General features: G+C 42.8%; 1 protein-coding gene across 3 annotated transcripts in view; it reads right to left on the bottom strand.

The window, feature by feature from the left end:
• Armh3 (armadillo like helical domain containing 3) overlaps positions 1-26,476 on the bottom strand; it is a 260,564-nt gene that overhangs the window by 87,064 nt on the left and 147,024 nt on the right. For all 3 annotated transcript variants that reach the window (XM_045136186.1, XM_045136180.1, XM_045136191.1), the window contains 3 exons: positions 14,783-14,865; positions 13,427-13,553; positions 2,434-2,509 (listed from right to left, as the gene is read on the bottom strand). In XM_045136186.1, the coding sequence (XP_044992121.1) occupies positions 2,434-2,509; positions 13,427-13,553; positions 14,783-14,865 (286 nt within the window). The remainder of the gene's footprint in view (positions 1-2,433; positions 2,510-13,426; positions 13,554-14,782; positions 14,866-26,476) is intronic.

Below are 26,476 nucleotides of genomic sequence, written 5' to 3'. Positions count from 1 at the left end.
ACTCATTTAAGAGAGAGGGAGAGAGGCAGACAGAGACGAAATGGGCACAACTAGGGCTTCCAGCCACTGCAAATGAACTCCAGATGCGTGCACCACCTTGTGCATCTGGCTTACATGGGTACTGTGGAATTGAACCTGGGTCCTTAGGCTTTGCAGGCAAGTGCCTTAACCACACTGAGTCATTTATTCAGCTTCTTAACCTTTTTAAAAAATATGTTATTTATTATATGTATTTATGTTTATGAGAGACAGAGAGATAAAGAGTGAGAGAGAAAGAATGGGCACCCCAGGCCCTTGTGCCACTACAAACAAACTCTAGACATATGCACCACTTTGTGCATCTAGCTTTACATGGGTACTAGGGAATCAAATCTGGGCCAGCAGGCTTTGCAAGCAAGCACCTGAACCACGAAACCAGTTCTTCAGTCCAAAGTCAAACTATATTTTTTTCTTTTTGGTTTTTTGAGGTAGGATTTTACTTCACTCTAAGTCAGGCTGACCTGGAATTCACTATGTAGTCTCAGGGTGGCCTTGAACTCATGGTGATCCTCCTACCTCTGCCTCCTGAGTGCTGGGATTACAGGCGTGTGTCCCCACGCCCGACTCCAAATGCATCTTTTAAATAATCTTTTGAGGATACTAAACGGGTCTTTGGTTCTTTAGCCAAATACTGAAATTCATTAACAACAGTGAAAACTGATGTTATTATTCTCTGTAGCAGCTCAGCTTGAGAAGTGCAAATGAAGGGAGCAGCCTGACAGGCAGACAAGAAGGGGGCATAGGTACACGTGACTTTTCAAGGCTCTGCCAGTTTTCTCAGCAATTCAGAAAAGGCAGAGGCCAAAACGTAGAGCAGCTGTCTGCTGGCCCCGTGAAGAATAAGGACAGCAGCTAAGCCAGAAACCACTGAAAGGAAAAGCACCCACGGAGAAGAGAGAGCAAGCACAGAGGAACACGATCGAGGCAACAGGCCCAGATGACAAGGAGCTGCCTGGAAAGCTGCATAAATATCCAAGTAAGTAAATACAACATCAATCATACACAAATGTACTCCATACTCCAGCCTTGAACTTGGTGCTTCATTCAGACATCCGCATTTGTCATTTTGGGTCACAGGGGATGTTTGAGGGAAGACAGTTTGTAATTTCTGAATCTTACAGAAATTCACATTTATCAGACCTTACCACAATGTCTTGATTAACTTGCTAGATGCAGATATGCATTTGTTGCAAAATGTCTCTGGGGAGAAGCAAGGCAATCCAACCTCCACTGTAACCTTGTTAGCACATCTCACACCATGCTCCCTCATCAAGCCCACCTAGCAGACATTTCATAGCTTTCCTTTTACTCTCAGATGTGACATATGCTGGAGTAAATCACTGCAGAGACAGGACATTTCATCTTCAAAAAAGAAAGGAAGGGGCTGGGAAGATGGCCCAGTGGTTAAAAGCACTTGCTTGTAAAGTCCGCCAGCCCAGGTTCAATTCCCCAGCCATCTACATAAGCCAGACACAAAAAGTGGTGCAAGTATGTCTGGTGTTCATTTACAGTGGCAAGAGGCCCTGCACACACAGGCACACACACATACAAATAAAATAAAAAATAAAAAAAAAGGAAGGGGAAGGGAAAAGATAGAAATAAAATCACCCAGCTTTATCACACATTAGAATCTATACCAAGTTGTACACGTGTATTACTATTATGGGAATGTCTGGCAAGAGTTATATCTGGACCTAAATCAAGTTTCCCATCTGTTGGGTTTGCCTCTTCTACTCAATGTTAGTTTTTCAATTGTTTGTTAAAACAACTTAAACTGCTAAGAAAAAGGAAAATCACAGGCACTAAAGTGGGAAAGAAAAAAAGAGTCAGCTCTAGGTTTCATCACACTGAACGCACGTTCCCCTCTCCATTTACTGACCGTTCAGCCTGAGTGGTGGCCAACTCCATGTCTGACACATTTTTATCCAACACACACAGCACTCTGTAACTGTGAATGACTGAGCCCCATGGACTCCATGTGCTTCTGTTTCCCACTATAGAAACAGCCACATATAGTAAAATGTCAAAGTTTGAGATTCCCAGGAATCATCCACTGAAGTCATGGAAAAGAGCAGAAAAAAAAACTCCAAAAAAAAAAGCTTTCCAATGACTTATACATAAAAAACACTTTGGCAGCTAAGATGCCTGAAAAGGGTTTGCAACCATCTCTTCGTAGAAATTCACAGAAGATACAGCACTTTTGAGCTATTTCAATGTGACAAAATAAGCCTCATGGATTCCTGCTTTTCTTGATCAAGTACAACAATTTCTTCCACTCCTACAGACATCAGAGCTTAAAATAGTAGTGGTGCTCAATGCATTCGCCTTAGAAAGGTGCACTAGACCTCAGGATGAGCCAAGGAGCTCTGAAAGAGAGAAATTCTGGCTCCTTACCTGACATTAACCAATGCGTGAGTCACTTTGCTAGCTGCTTCCTTCCACTGTCCTGCGTTGGTAGACAGCCTGAGGACTGTAAAGGAAAGAGCACAGATCTGTCAACTCCCTGCTATAAAACACAAATATGAGAAATGAAGACACATCTTAGAATAGCACTATTAGAATAACCAAACAAAGCTTGTGCCAGTCTTCTGTTTAAGACATCCTCAGCCTACAAAACAAAAGGCTTATAGAATTCTTTCAACCATTTTCTCTGGGCATCTTGTTCTCTAACTTCTCACTTTCCATTAAAATATGCTCTACAACAACAAAAAACCACTCTAGTCCTTTTTCTTTCTTTCTTTCTTTTTTCTTTTTCTTTTCTTTTTTTCTTTTTGAGGTAGGGTCTCACTCTAGCCCTCTAGCCCAGGCTGACCTGGAGTTCACTCTCAAGGTGGCCTTGAACTCACCGCAATCCTCCCACCTCTGCTTCCCAAGTGTTGTGATTAAAGGCATGCGCCACCATGGCCAGCGCAATTTTTATTTATTTATTTGACAGAGAAAGAGGGGGGGTAGAGAGAGAGATTGAGAGAGAGAGACAGAGAGAGAGAGAGAATGGGTGTGCCAGGGCCTCCAGCCACTGAAAACGAACTCCAGACGTGTGCGCCCCCTTGTGCATCTGGCTAATGTGGATCCTGGAGAATCAAGCCTGGGTCCTTTGGCTTTGCAGGCAAAAGCCTTAACCACTAAGCCATCCCTCCAGCCCTCAAATGAAATATTTTTTAAAAAAACAGAAAGAAGGGCTGGAGAGATGACTTAGCAGTTAAGGCACTTACCTGTGAAGCCCAAGGACCCATGTTCAACTCACTAGATCCCATGTAAGCCAGACACAAATAAAAATAAAATATTTTTAAAAATATTTATTTGAGCTGGGCATGGTGGCACATAACTTTAATCGCAACACTTGGGAAGCAGAGGTGGGAGGATTGCTGTGAGTTCAAGGCCACCCTGAGACTACATAGTAAATTCCAGGTCATCCTCGGCCAGAGTGAAACCCTACCTCAAAAAACCAAAGAAGATCCTAGCTACAGATGATTGGGCTTCTGCATGAGAAGGAAAATACTTAGTAGCAGAGGCCAGTAAGTTAAAAAGGAGATATAAAGGGAACAGAAAGGAAGGGAGGAGGGGTACTTAATAGGTTGGTATTGTATATATGTAAGTACAATGATTGAGATGGGGAGGTAATATGATGGAGAATGGAATTTCAAAGGGGAAAGTGGGGGGGGGAGGAAGGGTATTACCATGGGATATTTTTTATAATCATGGAAAATGTTAATAAAAATTGTGAAAAGATAAATAAATAACAAAACAACAAAAAAAAGAAGGGCTGGAGGAATGGCTTAGTGGTTAACGTACTTGCCTACAAAGCCAAAGGACCCAGGTTCAATTCCCCAGGACCCATGTAAATCAGATGTAAAAGGTGGCACACACATCTGGAGTTTGTTTGCAGTAGCTGGATGCCCTGGCATGCCCATTCTCTCTCTCTTTCTCTCTCTCCCTCTATCGGACTCGGTCTCTCTCATATATATATTTGTTTTGTTTTGTTTTTGTTTTTTGTGGTAGGGTCTCACTCTGGCCCAGGCTGATCTGGAATTCACTATGGAGTCTCAGGGTGGCCTCAAACCCACGGTGATCCTCCTACCTCTGCCTCCCAAGTGCTGAGATTAAAGGCATGCACCACCACGCCCGGATCATATATATATACACACACATATGTATATGTATGTATGTATGTATGTATACACACACACACACACACACACATATACACATACATATATATACATATATATATACATACACACACACATACTATGGTGGTTTGAATAGAATAGATGGCCCCCAATATATTCAGTTCTTTATTGTTTGTAGTTTGCATCTGCTGGCTACCTGGCTGGAGGCAATGTCACTGGGTGATCTTAAGGTGTGGTGGTGGGTTTCCAATTTCAATCTAAAGATATGCAAAGTGTGCCTAGCTGGAGTTCCTGAAGTGTGCTGTGGCTTTTGACCTTTAGGCTTGTGCTTCTCTCTCTGCTTGGTCCTGTGAAGGCAGGCCAGCTTCTTCTGCCATTATGGAACTTCCCCTAGATCTGTAAGTTTCAATAAATCCCTTCCTCCATAACTGTGCCTGGTCTGGAAGTTCATCTCAGCGAACCTGAAGCTGTCTGTTACACATACATACATACATATTAATTTAAGCTATGAGTTCAAGCAGAAGTGGGGTTGGAATAGGTACGCCTCTTGCCACTGCAAGCCAACTCCAGATACATGTGCTACTTTGTGCATCTGGCTTTACATAGGTACTGGGGAAATCAAACACCGGCCATCAGGCCTTGTGGGTAAATTCCTTTAACCATTTAACTATATTTCCAGCCCTATTTCTTCCTTCCTTTCTTCCTCCCTCCCTTCTTTCTTTCCTTCTGTTTGGCTTTTTGGTGTGCAGAGTGTGTAGATGCACAAGCCTCACAAGAACACATGGGGGTCGGAGGACATGAGGTATCCTCCTATATTGCTCTTCCACCTCATCACCTTGAGACAAGTTCTTTAACTGAACCTTGAGCTCACTACTTTTCAGCCAGACTGGCTAACTAGCAAGCCCAGTGACCCCCCACTCCACCACTTGGTGCTCGGTAACAGGCTTGCAGTGGTGCTAGGGATTGAACTCAACACTTCATACCTGCAAAGCAAGCAGGCTTACCTACTGACCACCATGCACCCCCCCCCCCAGCCACAGCTCCCCAACTTAGTTTTGTGTGTCTATGTGCATATTTGTGGGTTGGGGGGGGATGGTCTCAAGACACAGCATGCACAGCATGTATGTGGAGTTCAGAGGACCACCAAATGGGCCAGTCCTCGTCTTTCCACCTCATTTGAAGGAGAGTTTCTGTCTCTGGATTCTTGCTCTGCTGTTCTTTGCTGTGTTCACCAGGAGCTTCCAAGCAAGCCCATCTCAGCTTCCTGTCTCACTGTGTGGGTCAGCATGCTGGGATTATATAAGCCCACCATGGCCTCCAGTGGTTTACATGAGGCCTAGGGACTGAAATCAGGTACACACTCCAGCGTGAATAGCGAGTGCTATGTCCCCAAGCCACCTCCCCAGCCTTCAAGACAATATAATATTCATCTAGAATCTATATTGGAGGTTGGTGATCAACCCAGTTAGCAGAATGCCTGCTTAGCATGCATGAAGCCCTGGGTTCAATCCCCAGCAGCACATAAAAACTTAACGGCACATACCTGTAATCCCCACTCAGCAGACGGAGAAGCTCAAGATTATCCTTGGTTGCAGTGTGTGTGAGGACACACAAAGCAAAACCCTATTCTGGATTGGCAATATGAGGGTAACCTGGCTATCATATTTATCATTTCTCTAATGGCCAGGGTTAGCTTAGTGGAACTGGCTGGCTGAGTTCATGCTCCCTTCTGCTCCATGTGTCTCACACTGTAGCCCAGGTTGGCCTGGAGCTTATGATGTAAACCAGGCTGGCCTCAAGCTCACTGCAATTTCCCTGTCAGCTCCCTGAGTACTGGGATACATTGCAACCACCATGCCTGGCTTGATCATTTACAAATTATAAATGATAGGCTGGTACTCATATCTGGAATGATACATAGAGAATGTGTAAAATTATGACCTTGAAGCCTACTATTTGGGTCTATGACCAACCTTGCAATCTACTAGTAATAACAGTAATATCTGTGAAATGATGGTTGTGAGAACTTAGTTAATACACACACAGCTCTTAGAGAAGGGCTTGCCACAGAAGAAATGCTTATAATAAAAGTTAGCTATTAAGTTCAATAGCCTTCTCCAAAGAATGTACCTGAAACTTTCCCAAAGGAAGAAAACAGGGCTTTAACATTAAAAAAAAAAGTGATCAGATTGCACAGGAACTTCCTATCTTAGCACTATCACCATCTGCTCCTGACCCAGGGTCCCCATTCAAGAAGAACAGCAGCAGCAGCAGCAGCAGTTACATCAGAGTGAGGACCGATAGCTCTAAGAAACTCATCTGTTGGTTCCACATCTGTTCTAGCAATGCCTGGATTTCATAAATAGGTGCAGTTTTGTAAAAGATGAGTTAAGATGGAAGCTTTACTAAAATGAATTGTAAGAGTTCTGCTTTTCTAATTTATAAAATTAAGGGCAAGGGAACCTGGGGGAGTTCTAAGTTAGGGTCTGACAGTCTCAACTATGACTTAATTCAGTGTACATGCAGATTTACTCATGAAATGAACAAAATCATTTCAGCAGGTCAGATGTGGTCTTTTTTAAAAAAATATTTTATTAGCTGGGAGTGGTGGCACACACCTTTAATCCCAGCACTCAGAAGGCAGAGATAGGAGGACCAACATTGAGTTCAAGGCCATCCTGAGACTACATAGCAAATCCTAGGTCAGCCTGGACTCTATATATGTATATAGAGAAAAAGGCAGATAGAGAGAGAATGGGCACAGGCATGCTGGGGCCTTCAGCCACTGTAAACAAACTCAAGCTCCAGATGCATGCACCACGTTGTGCATCTGGCTTACATGGGTCCTGGGGAATTAAACCTGAGTCCTTTGGCTTCTCAGGCAAATGCCCTTAACCTCTAAGCCATCTTTCCAGCCCAGATATGGTCTTTTAATTTTTTATTTACTTATTTATTTATTCATATATACGGTGGAGGAGTGACAAGGTCTCTTGCCATTGCAAATGAATGCTCATTTAGCTTTATATGGATTGCTGAGGAACTGTACCCTGAGCAGGCTGCCTTTGCAAACAAGTGCCTTTAGCCAAGGAGCCATCTTCATAGCCCACATATATTTTTTTCTTTTTATTTTTTTTGTCTGTTCCTGTTTTTAAAAAATTTGTGTTTTAACCAGCTGACAGAAAGCTGGGAGGAGCCATTCTGCATGCAGTTCAATGGGAGAGAGAGAAATCACCAGTGAAAACATTCAGTGGTGGACACTGCAAGCTTATATTTTACCAGCCAGGCCAAATGAGCCAACAGGTGCAATAGCAGCACGTTTGTCATGGTGGAAACCAACTCCCCTCTAATTGAACTGGAGGGATGCTCCATGGGAGGGAATACATCCCTGATACTGAAAACTTAAGACAGGGGTAGTTATGAGCCCTAGGGGTATAATGTCTGCTGCTGTCTGGCTAAATGTATATACTATGCTTATCAAACTGCCCAGTAAGCACTTCTCTTAATGTTCATACCTATATATTAATGCTACTCTCATTTTCGGTAGAGAATCTTCTCTTTTCAGATGGCAGTGACTTTGGGATGACTCAGAAGGCATCATGGTGCTGGAAAGGAGTGATTGGAGTGCTCAGCACTACAATATCTCTATCACACCTTCCAAGGCTCAGGGTACATTGCAGAAGAGGTGGTAGAAAGAATGTAAGAGCCAAAGGAAGGGTAGGACTCCTTACAATGTGCTCCCCCCAACACAAAATGGCCTGGATATCCATGACCTCACAGTGCCTGACACTACCTACACAAGACCATCATAACAGGAGAAAAACATCATGACATCAAAATAAAAGAGAAGCCGGGCGTGGTGGCGCATGCCTTTAATCCCAGCACTCAGGAGGCAGAGGTAGGAGGATCACCATAAATTCAAGGCCACCCTGAGACTACAGAGTTAATTCCAGGTCAGCCTGGACCAGAGTGAGACCCTACCTCAAAAAAATAAATAAATAAATAAATAAATAAAATAAAAAATAAAAGAGAGACTGATTGAGATGGGGAGGGGATATGATGGAGAATGGAGCTTCAAAGAGGAAAGTGGGGGGAGGGTGGGCATTATCATGGGATAGTGTCCACAATCATGAAGTTGCTAATAAAAAATTTAAATAAATAAATAAACAAATGAATAAAAAATGACAAGAGGGCTGGAGAGATGGCTTAGCGGTTAAGCGCTTGCCTGTGGAGCCTAAGGACCCCGCGGTTCGAGGCTCGATTCCCCAGGACCCACGTCAGCCAGATGCACAAGTGGGCGCATGCGTCTGGAGTTCCTTTGCCCTGGCGTGCCCATTCTCTCTCTTTCTCTGTCTGTAGCTCTCAATTAAATAAATAAAATAAAATAAAATAAAAATGAAAAGATAAAAAATAAAAAAATTTGTATTTTAGAAATGGGATCTTACTAAATGGCAAAGCTGCCCACAAACTTGAGGTAATCTTCCTGTCTCACTCTCCCAAGTACTGGGATTGTATGCACACACTATCACATCCAGCCAGACATGTGTTTTCCAACCCAAGTGTGAAATTTATTATTCCACTAGATTATAAATTCTCTGATTGTCGAAATCTAAATATCTATGGAAATGAGCTGAACGCCCACCTGACATTTTCAGAAAGGTATTGAACTTTCTCCAAAACATCCTATCAGTTCTGCTCCTAAATGAACAGGCACCAAATGACCTCATCCATGCATTTCTTCCAGGTATTTTATTTATTTATTTGAGAGAGACAGAGAAGCACATAGAGAGAGGGAAAGAATGGGCCTCAAGCCACTGCAAACGAGCTCTGGATGTATGTGCCACCTTATGCATCTGGCTTATGTGGGACGTGGGCAACAGAACCTGAGTCCTTTGGCTTTGCTGGTAAATGCCTTAACTGCTAAGCCATCTCTTCAGAACCATGCATTTCTTTTTAAAATGCTGCTGGCTTTTACATTCTTTTCAGTTATGAAATTTCAACACAAAGTCATTTCAAAATGCTTTAAATACCTCAAACTAAAAACAATCATTTATGTAGTAAATTATGGTACACAAAAAATAATATACTATGCAGTCACAAAAGAGAATGAAGAAAAAAAGTATGGTATATAAGTTAAAAAAAAAAAAAAGCTCACAAGCCAGGCCCCAGATGCAAGCAGGTCATGCGCCAGGGAACCATGTGAAAAGCTCTAGGCTGCTCGTTCAGCACTGAGCACTCTGGCCCCAGACCCAAACATGGATGACAGCAAACACCAGGGAGACCCAAGACACATCAAAATGACAAGAAGAGAAAGCCTAGGGCTTAGTACTGGACAAGCTATCTCTATTACATCCACCAGGGCTTCAGGACATGAAAGAGTTACTTACAGAAAGAATATTTGTACTTCTCTCACTACTGGCCAGAGAACCCTCTCTTTGGAGATGGTGGTAGATACTAAGGAGACTCAAAATTTATAAAAATTAAAAATAGGTTGTACAGAGTTTAATACTACATGAGATTTCTGCCATGCCCTTCAAGGTTCAGGAAGAGAGGGCAGAAATAATGTAAGAGCCATAAGGTGCATAGGCATACTTTGAGACATTATTCTTACCATATCCACTGACAGGTGTATATATGACCCCACAATGGTATTCATAACCCCCACAAGACCAACATGGTTCTGAGCTCATCATCATTTTGACAGGAAGGACAAAGAAAGAGACAACAAAAACAGAAGAAGTACTACTTTGAAAAATGAGGGTCTTTAGGGGATGGGGGAGACAAAAAAGAAAAAATAAAGGGATGAGGACATGACAAAATTACTATATGTTCATATATTAAAATTCTCAAAAAGGACTGTAGAGATCTTAGCAGTTAAGGTACTTGCCTGCAAGGTCTAAGGACACAGGTTCAATTTCCCGGTGCCCACATAGAGCCAAATACACAAGGTGGCGTATGCACCTAGAGTTCGTTTGCAGTGGCTGGAGGCCCTGACACACTGGTTCTCTTTATCTTTTCTCTCTATCTTTCTCTCTCTCACACACACACACAAATAAGTAAATAAATAAATAAAATATTTTTTTAAAAATTTCTCACTCGCTGGGCATGGTGGTGCATGCCTTTAATCCTAGCACTTGGGAGGCAGAAGTAGGAGAATCACCAGGAGTTCAAGGTTACCCACAAACTACATAGTGAATTCCAGGTCAGCCTGGGCTAGAGTGACACCCTACCTCGAAAAAAAAAAATTCTCACTCCAGCCCAGGCTCACCTGGAACTCACTCTGTAGACCCGGCTGGCCTTGAATTCATAGTGACCCTCCTACCACTGCCTCCCGAGTGTTGGGATTAAAGGTGTGCACCACCACACCTTTCCCCATGCACTACTTTTATATCTTTCTTTTTAAAAAAATGTTTTATGTATTTATTTGAGATAGACAGAAAGAGGTAGAAAGAAAGAGAGAATGGGTGCACCAGGGCCTCCAGCCACTAGAAACTCCAGATGCATGTGCCACCTTGTGCATCTGGTTTACGTGGATGATCCTGGGGAATCAAACCAAAGTCCTTTAACCACTAAGCCATCTTCTTCAGCCCCTTATATCTGTCTTTATATGGGTGCTAGGGGATCCAAACTCTAGTTGGCAGGCTTATACAGCAAATGCCTTTAGCCACTGAATAATCTTCCCCAGATGTTTTATTTTATTTTATTTGAAAGCGAGAGAATGAGCATGCCAGGGCCCTCAGCCACTGTAAGTAAACTCCAGAAGCATGCACTACCTTGTGCATCTGCCTTACGTGGGTCCTGGGGAATCAAACTTGGGTCCTTTGACTTTGCAGGTGAGCACTTTAACTGCTAAGCCATTCCTCCAGCCCAAGATGTTTTTGTTTTTTTTTAAATATTTTTTGTTCATTTTTATTTACTTATTTGAGAGTGACAGAGAGAGAAGGAGAGAGAGACAGACAGAGAGAGAATGGGTGCGCCAGGGCTTCCAGCCACTGCAAACGAACTCCAGACGCATGCGCCCCCTGGTGCATCTGGCTAACGTGGGTCCTGGAGAATCGAGCCTCGAACCGGGGTCCTTAGGCTTCACAGGCAGGTGCTTAACCGCTAAGCCATCTCTCCAGCCCCAGCCCAAGATGTTTTATTTTCAACATACAGCATACTATATACCTCAATCATGCTAATAAGTTCAGAGTTTAAAAGTAAGACAGCTTAGTTGAGTGGCTTCTTGTGTCCATGTAATCTACAAAGCTCTTTCCTTATCTTTCAAACCTTAGGTAGGATTCGCTAGGACCTTTTCCCAAACTTGTAAGAATTCATGGCCAGTTTCAGAAAAAAAATTCTTCTTTTTTTCACTATTTGGCATCTAAGAGAAGATTTGGACCATATTATTTTATTTTTTAATTTTTTTATTTATTAGAGACAGAGAGAGGGAGAGAAAGAGAGATAGAGAGAGAGAATCAGGTGTGCCAGGGCCTGTAGCCACTAGAAATGAACTCCAGATGCATGTGTCACCTTGTGCATCTGATTTACATGGGACCTGGAGAATTGAACCAGGATCCTTAAGCTTCACAGGCAAGTGCCTTACCTGCTAAGCCATCTCTCCCACCCTGGACCATATTATTTTAGAAGATAATTATAATGAGTAATTTACCTTCTGATTCAATCCCTTCATGGCTGCTAATTATAGGGGAGGATTTTGGGGTTCAATGGAGGGGGTCCCTCAAGGCCTGTGAGCCCTAATCTTTGGGGTTTTGCCCATTTTAACAAAGAATTAAGAAAACAAACTCCAAGAAGGGTAAATTATGAACTATTAAGTTATTTAGGGAGAAACTGTCAAGTATGAGTTATTGTAACAGAAATTAAGGTCCAGGGAGGAGGCTAGCTGAAAGACTCAAGTGAAAGAATTCTCCTTGCCAGACTGGAAAGGGAGATGGAGAGAATTTCCTTCGCAGAGAAATCTCCAGGAGTGAAAGGGCTCCGGAGGAGACACATGCACCCACACATGGAAGGCAAAGCAAGAGAACTAAAAGATCCCCTTCACATGAAAGACCAAAAAGGATTAAGAAATAGTGAAGGAGGGCCGGAGAGTTGAGATTGTTCAGAGGTTAAGGCACTTGCCTGAAAAGCCCAATGACCCACGTTTGATTCCTTAGTACCCACATAAACAGATGCACAGTGACACATGCATGTGGAGTTCTTTGCAGTGGCTGGAAGCCATGATTCACCCATTCTCCCCTCCCCTCCACATACTTCTCTCTCACTTCCCTCTATCTCTGCTTGCAATAAATAAAAAAAATAATAATAGTGAAGGTGAGCTGGGTGTGGTGGCACACGCCTTTAATCCCAGTACTTGGGAGGCAGAGGCAGGAGGATCACTGTGAGTTCAAGACCACACTGGGACTACAGAGTGAATTTCAGGTCAGCCTGGGCTATAGCAAGACACTACCTTGAAAACAAACAAACAAACAAAAAAAATCAGTGAAGATAAACTGGGTATGGTGGTGCACATTTTTAATCCCAGCACTTGGAAAGCGGCAGAGGTAGGAGGATCCCTGTGAGTTCCTGAGTTCGAGGCTACCCTAAGACTACATAGTGAATTCCACGGCATCCTGGGCTAGAGTGAGACTTTACCTTAAAAAAAAAAAAAAAAAAAAAAAAAAAAAACAAAGCCAGGTATGGTAGCACACGCTTTTAATCCCAGCCCTCAGGAGGCAGAGGTGGGAGGATTGCTATGAGTTTGAGGCCAGCATGAGACTACATAGTGAATTCCAGGTCAGCCTGGGCTAGAGTGAAACCCTACCTTGAAAAACCAAATAAATAAATAAAAATAGCAAAGGAATTTAAAGAAAAATCATACATGTAAAAAAGCACCCCATAGCAAGACACAGTTAGAAGACAAGCAGGATAATCCCAGGCCAAAAGAAGTGCTGCCTTCTTCCCAGCCAGGCCGGGAAGGGAAAAGACAGACTTTCACACTGGTGTTCAGGTGAAATCACAGGAAGAAAAAAGTCCTCAGCAACAAGGGAAAAAAATATCACAAAAGACCTAAAAAAAAAAAAAAAAAAAATCCACCTAAGGGATCTGAGTTCCTAAATCAATAAGGTCCATATAAACTTTGCCATTGCTTGAGAAGAGGAGATAAGACAGCTGTATTTGTATGCAAGGGTACCAATAAACTAAAGCAGAAACTTTTACAGTATTTTCACTTGCCCAAAAACCGGATGGAGTAGAGAAAGAAGAGTGGAAAACAAAGAACTTACCCATGGAGTAGAGGTTGTCAAAGCTTTGGTGCATGCGGATAATTTCATAGTAAAGTTCATCATAGCTGCTGGGGGTTGGCAGGAATGTGTCTCCATATGTGATAAACATATTAAATAGGTTCACAATCTGAAAAAAGAGACAACAGCCCATACATAGGCATCAGGCTATGAAGATTAGGAAGGTATTAGTGATATGCTTTTACTGGCTCACAAGAAATGATAAGCTAATCTTTAGGAACTTTGTAAACAGGATGTAAAATACAACTATTATTAAAAATTCACTCAGATGACTTACAACCAAATAAATTTCATAAAAAAATAATATTTAAAGCTGGAGAAGTGGCTCAGCAATTAAGACACTTGCCCATAAAGACTAACAACCTGAATTTAATACACCAGGACCCATGTATATAGCCAGATGCACAAAGTGGCACATGCATCTGGAGTTTGCAGCAGATAAAGGCCCTGGTATACCCTCTGTCTGTCTGTCTATTTCTCTCTCTGCCAGGCATGGTAGCACATACCTGTAATCCATCAGATGGGAGGCTGAAGTAGGAGGATTGCTGTGAATTTGAGGTAGCCTGAGACTACATAGTAAATTACAGGTCAGCCTGGGCTAGGGCAAGACCCTACCTCAACAAACCAAAAAAAAAAAAAAAATACACACACACACACACACATGTATGTAGGTAGGTAAGTATCACACATACATATATATTCAAACCTATTACTTCCTAATTATTTTTTACTTTTATTCTTATCTATACTCTCAAGCATTACACCTCTTACATATGAATTGTGGGAATATTATAAAATGGCATCTACTACGTATCTCTTCCTAACTGCATGACCCTGATACCATGTTAGTAGTTTGAAATTGCCATGGTAGGTATAGTTATATAATGGAAATTAACAAATGCTGATCAGATTGGGACTTTTATCCCCAACAATTTTTGAAAATTTACAAACTAGTTATTATCCTAAGATAGTCAAAAGGCACAATGGCCCTCTTCTGATAAATAGGCATCTGTAACATCTTTCAGAAACCAAGTATAGCCTTAATGAAACCACGCACCTGACTGGAACATCTCTAGAAGCTTTGTTATTGACCAGCACAGAGAATGCAGTTGTATAGCATAGTCAGTCTCCTAGCTGGGACCAGGCTCAGTATTCATACACAGAAATCTGACATACATTCAAGACTCCCAGATTTGCCAAATTCATACATAGGTGAGAGTGAGGCATATCAGGCTAGAGACTGATCTTAAGGAAAATACAGCTTAGTCCCCAGACCACCAGCACCTATCTACCTTAGCATACAGTTTCAGAAAATGAAATATTTGTGTTATTACTCACCATAAGGGCTAATGTAAAAATGTTGTGTTTGGCCAAAAGCACAGTTTCATTTGACATAAGAAACTTCAGCAAATTTATCAAGGCTTTGGGGGGAAAAAAAAAAGAACAAATTATTCAAACCATAATCAATAAAAGTAAATGAAACAAAATAGCTACAGAAATCCACAGAACTAGGCTAGGTCTCAGTTACCAAGGTCTTTTAATATTTTATTTATTTGTTTGGGAAAGATAGAATGGGCACACTGGGGCCCTCAGCCACTGCAAATGAACTCCAGATGTATGCACCACCTTGTGCATCTGACTTACGTGGGCCCTGGGGAATCAAGCCTCGAACTGGGGTCCTTAGGCTTCACAGGCAAGCACTTAACTGCTAAGCCACCTCTCCAGCGCTTTAAACTTATTTTTATTGTATTAATTTGAGAGAGAGAAAGAGGCAGATAGAATGGGCACACCATGGCCTTTGGTCACTGCAAATGAACTCCAGATGCATGTGCCACCTTATGTATCTGGGTTACATGAGTCCTGGGGAACCTAGGTTCTTTGGTTTTGCAGGCAAGTGCCTTAACCACTAAGCAATCTCTCCAGCCCCAAAATTCATTATTTTATACTCAGACTAAAACATTTAGGCTGGGCATGGTAACACATGCCTTTAATCTCAGCACTCAGGAGGCAGAGATAGGAATATCTTTGTGAGTTTGAGGGCAGCCTGAGACTACCTAGTGAATTCTAAATCAGCCTGGGCTAGAGGGAGACCCTACCTCAACCCCCCTGTGGTGGTTTGATTCAGGTGTCCCCCATAAACTTAGGTGTTCTGAATGCTAGGTTCCCAGATGATGGAGATTTTGGAATTAATGCCTCCTGCAGGAAGTGTATTGTTGGGGGCAGGGTTATGGGTGTTAAAGCCAGTTTCCCCATGCCAGTGTTTGGCACACTCTCCTGTTGTGATGGTCCACCTTATGTTGGCCAGGGGGTGATATCCACCCTCTGCTCATGTCATCATTTTCCCCTGCCATGGTGGAGCTTCCCCTCGAGCCTGTAAGCCAAAATAAATCTCTTTTTTCCAGAAGCTGCTCTTGGTTGGGTGATTTCTACCAGCAATGTGAAACAGACTGCAACACCTCCCACAAAATTAAAAGACAGAAAAAAATAATAATTATATGTTCATAGGTTACAGTGTGCTATTTTAGTACATGTAGATAGTATGTATTGACCAAACCAGTATAACTGTCAGTCACTCGTTCTATTTTAGAAGCTTTTAGTTTCTGTCCTCTAGTTCTTCATAAAATACATACGTGTGTGTGTATATATATGTATATATAGTTTTTGTGAAACATCCATTTCACTGTGTTACAGAATGCTACAAGTTATTCTATCTACCTAGTTGGTAGGCATTATTCAACAGCCCTTTACCTCCTCATCCACTGCAACTTCTAATCACTACATTACATTAAGATTGACTTTAAAAAAAAAAAAAAAACTTTTGGGCTGAAGTGGTGGCTCAGGGTTTAAAGTGTTTGCCTGCAAAGGACATGAGTTTAATTCCTCAGTACCCGGATGTACAAGGTGGCACATGAGTCTGGAATTGATTTGCAGTGGCTGGAGGCCCTGGTGCACCCATTTTCTCTCTCTCAATCTCACTCTCTCTCAAATAAATAAATAAAATACATTTCTTTTTGAGGTAGGATCTCCCTCTGGCCCAGGCTGACCTGGAATGCACTATCTAGTCTCAGGGTGGCCTTGAACTCATAGCGATCCTCCTACCCCTGCCTGCCAAGTGCTGGGATTAAAAGCATGTGCCACCATTCCTGGAAAAACAGTATTTTTTAAACTTATTTGAGAGAGCGAGAGAGAGAGAGAGAGAGAGAGAATGAATGAATATGAATATGAGAGTGCCAGGGCCTCTTGCTGCTATAAATGAACATTTGCCACTTCATGCATCTGGGTATCTGGAATTATGTTGATACTGTGTAACTGAACCTGGCCCAGCCAACTTTGCGAGCAAGTGCCTGACCTGGAATTCACTATGTAGTCTCAGAGTGGCCTTGAATTTATGGTGATTGATCCTCCTATCTCTGCCTCCCAAGTGCTGGGATTAAAGGCATGTGCCATTACATCAAGCTATTTTTATATATTTTATTTGCAGAGAGACTAAGCGATAGAGTATGGGTGTGCCAGGGCCTCTTGCTGTTGCAAAGGAACCATAGATGCACATGTTGCTCTTTGCATCTGGCCTTACATGGGTACTAGGGAATTGAACCTGGGTCAGCAGGTTTTGCAGCAAGTGCTTTTAACCACCGAGCCATCTCCCCAGCTCCAGACTGATGTTTTGTTTTTTTCAGCTGGGTCTCCCTCTAGTTCAGGCTGACCTGGAATTTACTATGTAGTCTCAGGGTGGCCTCAAACTCATGGATATCCTCTTACCTCTGCCTCTGGAATGCTGGAATTAAAGGCGAGTACTACCATACCCAATTTCAGACTGGTTTTTTAAAGCTTGTGTCTGAGACAGAATATGTTATTTTTTGTCCTGTGCCTGGCTTATTTCACTTAATATAAATCATCTAATTTCATACCACTCTGAATTTTGCTGAAAAATCTCACACCTGTGAGAACAGACAGGAGACAGGTCTGGCTTCATAGCTCAGGCTGCCACAAATTTCTGATGCTCCTGTCTCTCTGACTCCCAGGTGCTAGGATTACAGGCTATGTGTGTGTTTATATCCCAGGCTGGTCTCAAGCTTGCTATGGAGATACCACACTCACTTTATGTAGGGCTGAGTCTCAAACCCAGAGTTTCATGCACACTAGGCAAGCACTCTACCAACTGAGCTGTGTCTCCTGCTTCAGTGTATCATATGTTCCAGTCCATTCACTTATTGGTCAATACCTGGGTAGATTCCATATCTTGATTATTGTCAATCATACTGCAATAAACACAAAGTTGTAGAAGTGTATCTGCTATGCCAATTTCCTCTCCTTTGGACCCACACTTGCAATTGAAATAACAGGAACATATGGGAGATCTAATTTTACTTTGGTTTTTAGCTATTTATCTTTAATATATTTTATTTATTTATTTGAGAGAGAAAGAGGGAGAGAGAGAGAGAGAATTGGCATGCCAGGGCCTCCAGCCACTGCAAACAAACTCCAGACACGTGTGTCACCTTGTCCATTTGGCTTATATGGGTCCTCAAGAATAGAAATGGGATCCTTTGGCTCTGCAGGCAAGCACCTTAACCACTAAGCCATCTCTCCAGCCCTGCTACTGTGTTTTTTTGTTTGTTTGTTTTTTGGGGTAAGGTCATGCTCTATCCCAAGACGACCTGGAATGTAGTCTCGGGATGGCCTTGAACTCACAGGGATCCTCCTACCTCGGCCTCCTGGATGCTGCGACTAAAGGCATGTGCCATCACAGCCGGCTGTTTTGGTTTGAGAAAGGGTCTCATATAGCTCATGCTGGCCTAAAAATTCGCTATGTGTTGAGGCTGATCTTGAGCTCCTGATACTATCTCCATGACTCAAGTGCTAGAACTGCAGGTATGGGCCAAGATAGTCACCTTAAATTTTACTCCTGGGGGAAACTAATTTCATTCCATTTTTTGTTGTTGTTGTTTTTCGCGGTAGGGTATCACTCTAGCTCAGGCTGACCTGGAATTTACTATGTAGTCTCAGGGTGGCCTCGAACTAACAGTGATCCTCCTACCTCTGCCTCCCGAGTGCAGGGATTAAAGGTGTGCACCACCACACCCAGCCTTTGGAAAATTCTTTTTTGTTTTAAATATTGTATATTTTAAAAAATTATTTATTTGACAGAGAAAGGGAGAGAGAAAGAGAGAGAGAGAAAGAGAATAGGTGCACTAGGGCCTCCAACCACTGCATAAGAACTCCAAATTCTTGTACCCTCTTGTGCATCTGGCCAATGTGGATCCTGGGGAATCGAACTTCTGTCCTTTGGCTTTGCAGGCAAAAACCTTAACCGCTAAGCAATCCCTCCAGCCTGTAAAATTCTTTTTCACAATAATAAACCCCATTTTTGGAAAGGATGCTGGAAAAAGTCCATCACATAGGATGTGGGGGTTCAAGAGAGGTCTCCCAGACTTGTAAACCCTTGGGCTCTTATCCTATTTTTAAAAATATTTTATTGACTGATTGATTGATTTGCTTGCTTGCTTGCTTGCTTGCAAGGAAAGACAGAATGAGCATGCCAGGTCCTCTAGCCACTGCAAATTAACTTCAGATGTACATATCTCTTTGTGTATCTGGTTTTATGTGGGTCAAACCCAGCTGTTAGCTTTGCAGGCAAGCACCTTAACCACTGAGCCATCTTCCCAGTCCTCTCATCCTATTTTTAACAAACAATTCATTTTAAAAAGTGGACTCAAGAAGCATAAATTATGAATTGTTAGTTTATTTAGGGAGAAATCACAATTCACATAGTTTATTTGGGAGAAACTGGCATCTAGGAACAGACTGGGGCAGTTCCACATGCACATGGAAGACAGGACATAGAAGTCCAGGCAAAGCCAGCCCAAATAAGCCAACATGTACAATAGTGGCACATCTGTCATGGTAGAAATCAACTGCCCTCAAGTTGGACTGGAGGCCTGCTCCATGGGAGGGAATACAACCCTGATACTGAAAACTTAAAACAGGGGAAATCATGAGCCCTAGGGGTGTAAAGTCTGCTGCTATCTGGCTAAATGTATATACTATGCTTATCAAACTGCCCAGTAAGCACTTCTCTTAATGTTCATACCCTTATATTAATGCTATTCTCACTTTTGGTAAAGAATCTTCACTTTTCAGATGACAGTGACCTTGGGATGACTCAGAAGGCATCATGGTGGTGGAAAGAAGTGACTGGAGTGCTCAGCACTGTAATATCTCTATCACATCTCCCAAGACTCAGGGTCTAATGCAGAAGAGGTGGCAGAAAGAATGTAAGAGCCAAAGGAAGGATAGGATTCCTTGCAACATGCTCCCCCCAGACACAAAATGGCCTGGATATCCATGACCTCACAGTGCCTGACACTACCTGCACAAGACCATCATAAGAGGAGGGAAAGATCAAAATAAAAGAAAGACTGATTGAGATGGGGAGGGGATATGATGAAGAATGGAGTTTCAAAGGGGAAAGTGGGGGTAGGAAGGTTATTACTATGGGATATTTTTTATAATCATGGAAGTTGTTAATAAAAATTTTTTAAAAAAGGAAGTCCAGGCAAAAAGATTTAGAAGACACATTCACACACTCATGAGGAACAAAATGTAGAAGCATCAGCCCTGTATGTCCACATAGGAGGAAGTTCAGAGATTAAGAAGGATACCACAGGGACAGCACCAAAGCAGAGACTGGGAAATTCAGATGAGAAATGAGTAGTAAAGAAAGTTGGGCTGGAGGGGTGGCTTAGAGGTTAAGGCATTTGCCTGCAAAGCCTGCAAAGCCAAAGGACCCAGGTTTGATTCCCCAGGACCCACATTAGCCAGATGCACAAGGGGGCGCACGCGTCTGGAGTTCATCTGCAGTGGCTGGAAGCCCTGGAGCACCCATTCTCTCTCTCTGTCAAATAAATAAATAAAAATAAAATATTTTTTAAAAAAAGAAAAGAAAGTCAAGCCAGGCATGGGGGTGCAAGCCTTTAATTCCAGCACTCAGGAGAAGTAGGAGGATCACCATGGGTTCGAGGCCACCCTGAGACTATATAGTGAATTCCAGGTCAGCCTGGACTAGAGCAAGATACTACCTCCTAGAAAAACCAGGAAAAAAAAAAAAACTAAACTAAAAAACAAAACAACAAAGTCAAGCCAGGCGTGGTGGCACACATCTTTAATCACAGTGAGTTTGAGGCTACCCTGAGACTATATAGTGAACTCTAGGTCACCCTGGGCTAGAGCCAGACCCTACTTCAAAAACAAAAAATAAAAAAGAAAGTCAATCGGGCTGGAGAGATGGTGTAGCAGTTAAGCACTTGCCTGTGAAGCCTAAGGACCCTGGTCTGAGGCTTGATTCCCCAGGACCCACGTTACCCAATGCACAAGAGGACGCACGCATCTCGAGTTCGTTTGCAGTGGCTGGAGGCCCTGGTGTGCCCATTCTCTCTCTCTCTCTCTCTCTCTCTGCCTCTTTCTCTCTCTATCACTCTCAAATAAACAAAAATGAAAAAAAAATTAAAAAAGAAAGTCAAGAGAGTTATTACAGCAGGCCCAGAGTTTAGAGAAAATACTTACATGGTAGACCCAGTAGTACAAACAATAATAAAATAGCAATACATAAAATCCCTCCAGTAAGGTGTGCTCAGTGGCATGGACCTTTAACCCCAGCACACTGGGGAGGCAGTGGTAGGAGGACTGCTGTGATTTTGAGGCCAGCCTGAGACTACAATGTAAGTTCCAGGCCAGCCTGGACTAGAATGAGACCCTACATTGGGAAAAATAAAATTCCTCTAGGGATTTATTTTACTTCCTGGTGGCCTTTTTATTTTTGTTTTTTGAGGTAGGGTCTCACTCTAACCCAGGCTGACCTGGAATTCACTATGTAGTCTCAGGCTGACCTAGAACTCACAGCGAAACTCCTACCACTGCTTCCCAAGTGCTGCAATTAAACACATGTACCACAACGGGCCAACCTGGTGGCATTCTGGGGGCAAGGGGCTGATAGGTGACCTAATGATCAGAGACAGAACACAGGTCCTTGTAGTACTGATTCTCAGAGCATCTAAGTTCCTGACCCTCCTTCATACTGTTTGGCTCTTCCATGGTCTAGCAGCAATGGGAACACAGGTTCCCTTCCTCCGTCACATTGATCATCTTGTCATACCTAGTGCTGAATCCCAAGGATCAAAACTAGTTTGAGCAGCACCAGAACAAAATGGCGCCTAGTAACCTTCCCGATTGTCACTGCCACATAGCCACTGCCGAGGCTGCATCTTTGTGCTGTGTGCAGAGACAAAAGCCCTTGTTGATTGGATGAATACAAAAGCTGACTTCTGTCTTTCAACCTCATGTCTACCCATCTTGTCTCTTGTGAGGATATGGAACCTAGTTGTCAGGTGTTTTTCCATTCACAGTGCTTGTATGAATGCTGGGATCTGAGGGTGAAACAGACAGTTCTAAATAACTCAGCAGGATGATCTTCAGTAACAAGGGAAGTTTGGACTGAGGTTAGTCGTTTTTCTGTAGTCTAGCCCCCTTTATTCCCTGGGCTCCTGGTATGAGCTAAGTGAGCTGTGTATGGTTTGTTCTGGGCTCTCCTAGAGCATGTTCTTCCAGTCCAGCTGAATAGATCTCTTGTCACAGGTCTGCTCATCATTGCCTTCCTATCATGAAACCATAGAGAACTTACATCTAGGCCAGGGGTAGTGTTCGTAAATGAAGATGTCTGCCTCCTTGATCTCTAGCAAGGCCTTTTGCTGTTTAAGGGGATGAATGAGTCTTTTGAAACAAGTGCAGCTAAGCTCTTAGATGTTACTTGCCTGCTGCTTCTTTACCTGTGCTGTTAGAGGAGTAAGCATGAAAAGCATTGTGTGCAGACAACAGTGTCTGCAGAGTCTCACTCCTACTCATCCTTCCCTGCTATTTCAATCAACGTGTAAAGGTACTGAACTTCACACTAGAGTGTAGGCAGCATGGGAGAATGAACTTCTTTGCTGGCAAAAATGCAGGTGTGGAACTGGGGAGCTAGAGATGATCAAGTGGATAGTGTTTGTTGCACAAGTGTGAGTACCTGTGTTTGGCTCCCCAAACTCTCATGAAGCCAAATGCAGTAAAGCAAGCACCTGTAATCCTAGCACACCTACTGCAAGATGGGAGGAAGGGAGGGACAGGAGAATCCTCAGAAGCTCATGGGTCAGTGTGGTGGTTTGACTCAGGTGTCTCCCATAACCTTAGGTGTTCTGAATGCTAGGTTCCCAGATGATGGAGATTTGGGAATTAATGGTTCCTGGAAAGTGTGTGTTGTTGGAGGTGGGCTTATGGGTGTTACAGCCAGTGTCTCCTTGCCAGTGTTTGGCACACTCTCCTGTTGCTATTGTCCACCTTATGTTGGCCAGGGGGTGATGTCCACCTTCTGCTTGTGCCATTGTTTTCCCCTGCCATCATGGAGCTTCCCCTTGAGCCTGTAAGCCAAAATAAACATTTTTTTTCCTCACAAGTTGCTCTTGGTTAGGTGATTTCTACCAGCAATGCAAACCTGACTGCAACAGTCAGCTAGTCTGGCAAATGTGATGGTGAACAACAAAATTCTCCTCAAAACAAGGTTTTAGAAGGCATCCAAGAACTAGGGATATAATTCAGTGATAGAGCCCTTGCCTAGAATGCACAAATCCCTAGGTTTAATTCCCAGTACTATAAAGAATAAACAAATAGATAATAAAAAGACCTTAGACAGAAGACCCTCCCCCCCCAGCATATACAATAAAAGGAAAAGTAGGATATGGAGAGATGGTTCAGCAGTTGAGGCGCTTGCTTGCAAAGCCTAACGGTCTGGGTTGGTCTATGGTGGTGCATGTGCCCATTCTCTTTTTCTGTCTCTCTTCTCTATCTCTCTCTCTGCTTACAAATAAATAAATAAAATTAGTAAAAGAACAGCAACAATAAAAAAGCACCCCTAATACTCTGGCTTGTACATTCTTTCTGTCCCTGAGCCTTGGAGGTAATGATGGGGATGTGTCCTGTAGCGGGGGGAACTCAGTAGTTGCTTACTCTGAGCACTCTGAGTTCTGAACTTCCCCAGTGGTCAGTGCCAACAACAAAACGGTGCTTCTCCGAACGCGCTGAGAACAGCACTAGTCTGTGCAGCTTCTTCCTGCTCCCCTCTCCTTTCTCACGTCTTTCCCTTTCTTTGTCTCTGCTTCCCATCTAGAGTCAACCTCTCTTTCTCCTCTTTCTCTGTCTACACACTGAAATGTTCTGAATTCTTTTTTTTTTCTATGTTCTGAATTCTTCATTGAGAATTACTTCTTTCAAAATTAAAATCATGGATCAGATGTGGTGGTGCACGCCTTCAATCCCAGCACTCAAGAGGCAGAGGTAGGATAGCTGAGAGTTCGAGGCCACCCTGAGACTACACAGTGAATTCGAGATCAGCCTGGACCAGAGTGAGACCCTTCCTCAAAAAATCAAGTCCTATACATGGGATGCGACTACATGGGCTTTACAGAGAGCCAAGATCCCCATCTTTATATAAAATCAGAACCAGAATATCCAGGCTAACTCATAAGCAGTTAAGGTTTAGACCTTTACCCAGGGCTTAGACAGCAGGACAAACAAAAGAACACCTTTTTGTCAGGAGGAGTTTCAAGGACAATGAAGAATTGGCACTCAGGCTCTCACTGTCAGCACACAAACAACACAGAGCTCACACTGTCTGGCTTCAGGTCCACCTCCTCCATACACATTCATTTTTAGAAAACTGTCCTTGATTTACTTGTCCATGTGATGCCATCTGGCCATATGATTGACCAAACTGTTCCAAGGATGGTCACAAGAAGCAGCAATACATAGAGGGAAGAGTTAAGATAACCACAAAAGAAATGATTGTATAACAGTATCATTAATTAGTTATGTCCATAAGCATTTGCTATCAAGTACAGTACATGCTGCGGCCATTATGAGGCTACAAGAAGCAGGATGTACTTTTATTCTTTTTAGTTTAACCCTTGGCTTTATCATGTTTCTTACTATTAATAAGTTTTTAAAAAAGGAAGTAGGGTTAATGGCACCAGGCACTACAACAGTAACAAAAATTTTACCAAAAAAAAAAAAAAAAAAGGGAGGGGCTGGAGAAATGGCTTAGTGGTTAAGGCACTTGCCTGAAAAGCCAAAGGACCTGGGTTGGATTTCCCAGGACCCACGTAGGCCAGATGCACAAGGTGATGCATGTGTCTGGAATTCATTTGCAGTGGCTGAAGGCCCTGGTGCACCCATTCTCTCTTTCTCTTTCTGGATATCCATGTTCTCACAGTGCCTGACATTACTTATGTAAGACCATTACAACAGGAGGAAAAGATGATGACATCAAAATAAGAAAGAAACTGATTGAGGAGGGAAGGGGATATGATGGAGAGTGGAGTTGCAAAGGCAGGAGGGAATTACCATGGCTTATTATCTATAATTATGGAAGTTGTCAATAAAAAATAAATAAATAAATTCTTTTTTGTTTGTTTTATTTTGTTTTGTTTTTCTGAGCTAGCCCAGGCTGACCTGGAAAGCCAAATTCAATTCTCCTGTTCCCAGGTAAGCCAAATGCACAATGTGGCACATGCGTCCGGAATTCGTTAGCAGTGGCTGGAGGCCTTGGTGCACCCATTCTCTCTCTCATGTCTGCATGCCTCTCTCTCTCTTTCAAATAAATAAAAAAAAATATTTTTTAAAAGGCTAGCATAGTTCCCAATTATTCTGGCTCTGAACTGGTAATATTTATTTCTCCACAACTGCAGCAGTCCATCACTGAAGTTCTGGTACAGGTGTGGCTCCGGGAGCCTCAGCTTCTGGCTCCCCGTTTTCCAAACTTCACTATTCACTTTGTGCATATGGCAGGCTATTGTCTCAAGTGGCTATGACACTTTCTCTTAGAGTCTTACAGATGATGCCAAATCAGGAATGGAGACATCTTCTTTGGGAGAGTGATGCTAATCACAGCCATTACAAAAGAAAGTCTAGATCATACTAAATCTATTAGCCATTATGATCTGGTCATTATAAATAAATATTTAAATAGTCCAAAATACAGGACTGATGTAAATGACCTTCTGGACCTTTACAGTTCCATCACTCCACCTCAGAGGGTCTTTTTTTTTTTTTGTTCATTTTTTATTTATTTGAGAGTGACAGACACAGAGAGAAAGACAGACAGAGGGAGAGAGAGAGAATGGGCGAGCCAGGGCTTCCAGCCACTGCAAACAAACTCCAGACGCGTGCGCCCCCTTGTGCATCTGGCTAACGTGGGACCTGGGGAACCGAGCCTCGAACCGGGGTCCTTAGGCTTCACAGGCAAGCGCTTAACCGCTAAGCCATCTCTCCAGCCCCCCCTTTTTTTTTTTGAGGTCAGGTCTCACTGTAGCCTAGGCAAATGCCTTAACTACTAAGCCATCTCTTCAGCCCCCTGCTAGCCTTTTAATATAGCCAGTTTACATATTTTTCTGTATATGACTTGACATCTCTGTAACTAGTTGAAGCACCTGTTGTTCTGGGTTATAGTTCTTTTTTAAAAACTTTATTTATTATTATTATTGAGGTAGGGTCTTACTCTAGCCCAGGTTGACCTGGAATTCACTCTGTATTCTCAGGGTGGCGTTGAACTCACAATGATCCTCCTAACACTGCCTCCTGAGTGCTGGGATTAAAGGCATGCACCCCCATGCCCAGCTTATTTTCATTTATTTATTTGAGAGAGACAGAGAGAGAAAGAGGCAGAGGGAGACAGAGAATGAGCACACATGGCCTCCAGCCACTGCAAATGAACTCCAGTTGCATGTGCACCCTTGTGCATCTGGCTTACATGGGTCCTGGGGACTAGAACCAAGGTCCTTTGGCTTTGTAGGCAAATGCCTTAACCACTAAACCATCCTTCCAGCCTGGGGTTATAGTTCTTATAGACATGTTCCTATTAAACTAGACATACAGGTCTTACTTATTTCCTCCAAGGTAAAACACATTCTCTTCTCTTCCAGACCTCCCTCACAATCACTAAGATCATTT

This window comes from Jaculus jaculus, chromosome 1, assembly GCF_020740685.1.
Source record: "Jaculus jaculus isolate mJacJac1 chromosome 1, mJacJac1.mat.Y.cur, whole genome shotgun sequence".
Taxonomy (NCBI): Eukaryota; Metazoa; Chordata; class Mammalia; order Rodentia; family Dipodidae; genus Jaculus; species Jaculus jaculus.
This window is presented reverse-complemented; position numbering and strand designations above follow the sequence as displayed.